Source organism: Clinocottus analis, unplaced genomic scaffold (genome assembly GCF_023055335.1).
Source record: "Clinocottus analis isolate CAN_PGR_092001 unplaced genomic scaffold, fCliAna1.0.p SCAF_17, whole genome shotgun sequence".
NCBI lineage: Eukaryota > Metazoa > Chordata > Actinopteri > Perciformes > Cottidae > Clinocottus > Clinocottus analis.
Window position 1 is genome coordinate 8,951,156 of NW_027175898.1, and position 5,265 is coordinate 8,956,420.

General features: G+C 44.2%; 1 protein-coding gene across 1 annotated transcript; it reads right to left on the bottom strand.

The window, feature by feature from the left end:
- Window positions 1–2,032: 2,032 nt before the first annotated feature.
- Window positions 2,033–5,059, bottom strand: sox11a (SRY-box transcription factor 11a). The gene has a single exon (XM_068580793.1). The coding sequence runs from the start codon at window positions 4,927–4,929 to the stop codon at window positions 3,841–3,843; it is 1,089 nt and encodes a 362-aa protein (XP_068436894.1). The 5' UTR covers window positions 4,930–5,059; the 3' UTR covers window positions 2,033–3,840.
- Between the last annotated feature and the right edge of the window lie 206 nt (window positions 5,060–5,265).

Below are 5,265 nucleotides of genomic sequence, written 5' to 3' on the forward strand. Positions count from 1 at the left end.
CTGTGTGTCATTTAAAAACTCCGTCACTTGAAGGATCTGTGAAGCACTGGCCGTGTCGAACAGCAGGCCACGCTTGTGTAACAGGGCAGGAGAGGGGCTTGCTCAGACAGAAGGGGTGTCAACACCATCCTGATCTCAGACAGAAGATCTGGAGCAGAGACCATAAATCTGGCCCACTCGTCAATTAACAGACAGTAAACAGGTTTAAATTTAGGCAAGCGGCGCTGTTATTGTTGTTAGGAAACCTCCAGCATTGGAGAGCACAAATCAGTATTCCCATAGCAATATTAGACAGCCTCCCACTGGGAGAAGAGGAACACACGTGGATCAACGATGACACAACATGGAATCTTACTGCGCAGCAGCACAAGCGAAGCAATGATGTAATGCAACTGAGCTCACTGGATGAGAGTCAGCGCGGTGAAGAAAAAAAAGAGACAGAACCGGTTTTATTATGACTGGATTTAACATCAGTAGACTTAGACGGAGACCAGCCACAGAGGAATTTTATCTACGAGCGCTGAGACAGCATTGACATATTTTAAAAGTCCAATTTGAGCAACTTGCAAACCGAGAGATCAACCTCCAGGATTCAGTTCAGTGGCAGGGGTCTTTGTATAGGTGTCACGTACAGCGTTTGACGGTGACATCCCGGGTTAGATGAATGATTTAAACGCTCAAGGGATTGGAAATTACTTTCTTTTGTCGCCACAATATCCCCCACGCTGGATTCCTGGGAGCACGGTATCTCACTCAGCGTCTCGGAGCATTCTAGATTTCCATTTATTTATTTAAGGAGGAAATAAAAGGAAATTTCAACGGGTCACTAATTTCATTTCAACATGTACCGGTGGCATTAGCCCTGAGCAGATATTTCAGAGGAACACAAAATCAATGTTGAGATTCTATTGGGAATAGCGCTGGAACCCATTAGCAACTTTGACCAATAGGTCAGGTAAAGTAATAGCTAGATAAATGTTTTATTACAGATTTGCAAACTGATTTAATGGGGGGTGGGGGTAGTAGTACTTGTGCAGCCATGCATGGCAAATATTCATCATTAGATTCTATTGCTGTAATGAACACAAATCTCTCAGTGGCCGAGGCCTCTGGTTCTTTATATGTGATTTGTTAAAGGTGAGTCTATCTAACTAGACCTCAGAGGAGACAAAAGGCTGTGCCTGTGGTCCTCTGGAGGCAGCCAGCAGGCAACGCTGTGAAGATGTTATCACTTTAAATGAATGGTTTGTTATGCTAATTGTATTTTTACATGACATCATATGTGGCTGGGAAGTGTTGTGCTGTTGTTCATCCTTTTTAATGAACAACTTTCATATAAGAGTACTTACATTTAGTACCGTGAGTCATAAAGCAATCATCTTCGTCATCGGGAACCGCATCCTTATTCATGTTGTGTCCTCACGGCTATTTACGACTATTTGACCAAAATCCCAGGTGGAAACGAAGCCTTGAGCGGTAAGAGAGAAGAGCTGTGGTACTCCAGGACTGCAACCGCCAACCACTGGAATAATTATTTTTAAGGGACACTACTATTGACTTTGACCTACTGCCCCTGTTCCCAGTACACACGTACCTTCTGACTGATTAGTGGACAAATCTTCACATATGCGTTGTGTTTCCCTGCACATGTCTAGAGATTGAACAGATCCGTTCTGGAGAAAAAGGTATTGTTTATCCCCGGGTGAACATGTTTAACATTTTGGCTTTTTTTTTTTTTTTTACAGCCCCGTGTTCGCGCAGCTCTCCGGGCAGAGCGCTACTTTTCTGAATGAAAGCCAGACAGACTGAGAGCTCCCACACACTGCGTGGAGCGGCTCCTGTTTCCAGCTCCGTCTCCATGGGGACCACCAAGCCCACCAATCACAGCGCTCAGGGCAGGCAAGCGGGCGATTCAAGTTCTTAAAGCCGCAGTGTCTGTTTCGAAAGGAGGCGTATAGTGAAAGAAAGTTCAACACAAACAGGGACAGTAAAACACCTCAACACTGCAGATTAAAAGTTTCCTTTTTTTCCTTTTTATTAAATGTGAAATCACATGTTAGTTTGAGCCCATCCATTTCAGAGGATCCGCCTACATACAAAATAGGCATCACTCTGTCATCACATCCTTTGCAAACGCAACAAATAACACATTTGTGTACATATATTCACAAACTGAAAGGACAGTCGATGGTGGTAGGTACTTATTTATTAAAAGATGAGTCAAAGACAGATTCACACTTGGAATGTGAAGTAACTACTGCCTAGAACTCCCAACAAAATGTCTTGGCATATAATTAGGTCATATTCCAAAACCTTTTTATCAAACAGACTTCATATGTAGAACCCACATAAAAATAAACAATATCTGCTTTTTTTTAAGTGCAAGAAATAAAAAATACAGGTTTATGGTTAATGTTTTAAAAAAAGAAGGCAGTCTTCAGTTTAAAATAAAGTTTCATTACATGAAACAGGACTATGGAATGTTCTTTTTTGCTTGCTTGTTAAACTAATGCCAGACCACCACTGTATCAGACTATTCCCTTCTGCAGAACTCTTTTCCCCCCAATTTTCAGTCAGATTCTGTTTTGTGTCAGATTTGCCCATTACGTGTCAAATTACATTCAAATTGTGATATCAATAATCTGTTTATATAGTATGCATCACACCATGAGGCCATATTATATAGTTTTGTATCAGTTCCAGCTGATTTGTTTATTTTTCTGCCTGGACAGGCTTCAGCATCATAACATGAAATGATGTTGACAGTGCACAAGTCTGTTTTTCCATCACTTGCTACAATTGTTGATGGTCTGTATCTTAAGAGTATATATTGCACAAAAAATGAGAAGGGGGAAAAAACAGTATGTGCCATAAAAAATACCAAAATCCAGTTTCACACCTGCGATTGGGACCCATCCACATATCACGAGTATGATATACATAAACTCCTAACTTTACTATATTACAGTACATATACAATCTTGAAACTAGTTCCAGCTCTGAGGTATGTGTTCCCCATGATGCCATTGTATCGTCTACAAATACTCAACAAATCTGCTCTACAACTGTACAAAACCTAGTTTGAAATCACAAGGCATTTTTGATGCAAGTTTTAATTTAACTTAATCCTTAAAACCAGGACTCCCTTGCATGCTAAAAACAAATGATAAAGGGAAGAAGTGCCTGAAACTCACTGAAAGCACAGTAAGAACATTCCCTTTTAACTGTACAAAAATATGCCTGAAAATATCTTACTTTTCTTTTAAAAAGATGAGGTCTGTTATGTATCAAAATGTTTCCTCCACACCTGTATTCTGCAGAGGTTTAGGCTGCTTAATTTACCAAACCAGGAGGTAAACTGAATCAGTTACAAAAAAACAAACAAACATTTGCGGCATTTAGAAATGACATAAACCGTTGTAAAGTAACATCCTGAACAATTGTCAGTTCACAGATTTGCTTTGAGTCTGTCCACAGTCCGTTTTTTAGCTCCCTGCAGTTATTTTGTTTTTAAGAGGATAAGATGCATAGAAGTTCACGTATTTTTCCCTTTCTGGTCTGTTTAAGCTGAACAGTAAATGCAGACCTACGGGGGAAAAAATCCATAAAACCCTGTCATGCTGCCAGAAAAAAACCGTCTGCAGACTTTGCTCTTTTTTTTTTTTTTTGCTACCAGCTTCATAAGCATCTCATTCCTCAAACCTCACCTCGCCTCCTGGTCCTCCACCGACCCTTCAGAAAACCCACAGGAGGCAGGGCTAGGGACAACTTGACCAGGACACATATATAATTTACTTTCTTCCTTCTCTGTTATTACTCGAGGAACTTTTTTTTCTCAATTCAGTATGTGAACACCAGGTCGGAAAAGTTCGCCTCCAGCCAGTCCCCGGCAATCATCTCACTGAGTTCTGGCGTGCAATAGTCTGGGAATTCAAAGTGAGAGCCCAGGCTGCCCTCACTGAAAGAGTCCAGGTCCTTATCCACAAGAGACAGGGAGAGGTTTCCTGAATTGGGGTTGCCCAGCTCCGAGCCTGGGGCGCTGGGGGCGAAATTCAAACTAAAGTCAAACAGCAAATCGTCCGCTTCCTCGCCGGAAGAGGAGCTGCTGGAGGAGGAGGAGGATGTGGAGACCGACCTGGAGGATGCTGGTGAGACAGAAGCAGCGTGCAATGTGCTCTGCTTGGTAATGTTTTTGATATTGTAAAACAGTCTGCTGTTGTTGTTCCGCACTTCTTCGTACATGCTCGTCCCCTCGGACTCGGCCGAGGAACTCAAAGTTGGGCTCGCGGGAACTTTGGCTACATTGTACGGCCTAAGGCGCTCCTCGTCCCTCGCCTTAATCCCCATCCGGTAGTCCTCTTCGTACTCGTCGTCATCGTCGTCATCGGTGAGCTCACTTTTTACAATCTTTGTAACTTTTAAGCTGGGAAACACACAGTCCTCGTAGCCGTGAGAGGACTTGGAGCCGCTCTTCGTCTTTATCTTTGAACACTTCTTGCTGGGAGTCTTTGCAATTTTACCGCACTTCTCCGGAGACGGTGCTGATGATTTTGAACTGTCGAGCTTTGGTTTTTTCTTGGGTCTGTACTTGTAGTCGGGGTAGTCAGCCATGTGTTTTAGCCGCAGCCTCTCGGCTTCTCGGATGAACGGGATCTTCTCGCTGTCCTTGAGCATCTTCCACCTCTTTCCCAGGCGCTTGGAAATCTCCGCGTTGTGCATGTCCGGCGACTGCTCCATGATCTTTCTCCTCTCGATCTTGGACCAGACCATAAACGCATTCATCGGTCTCTTGATGTGACCGGTGGCTGTCTTGCACCAGTCCGGGTTGATCGGCACGGGGCTGCATGCCATAAATTCACTCTCCTCCGAGTCGGTAGCCTCCCTGGACATGCTCCCGTCCGTCTCGCTGTTGTCTGTGTGCTGCACCATTGTCCCCTGTTTCCAGTCACTCCGTGTCCGGACGCCGCAGTGTCTATCAGCCCTCCGCACTCTGCCAAGAAGGCTGAGCTCTGTGTTCGCGCCGGATCGTCCACGTCCACTGCGTGATGTATAGTCTCAAGCTCTGCACTCTTTTTCCAGAGTTACAAACTGCCTTCTTAACTAGTTATCAGCTTTTTCACGTCCCCTGCGTCACAGGCAGCCATCCAATCCGCGCTCTTCCACTCCGCCCAACAGACTCCATCCAAGACTCCCCTTAACCCTTTTCCCCCCCCTCCCTCCTTTCCTCCCGAGCTCTCATTGGAGTGGAGGTGGGGATTTGTGGAA

What these genes read in the sequence shown, in the direction of transcription:
- sox11a (XM_068580793.1), bottom strand. Translation starts at nt 4,929, where the DNA reads ATGGTGCAGCACACAGACAACAGCGAGACGGACGGGAGCATGTCCAGG.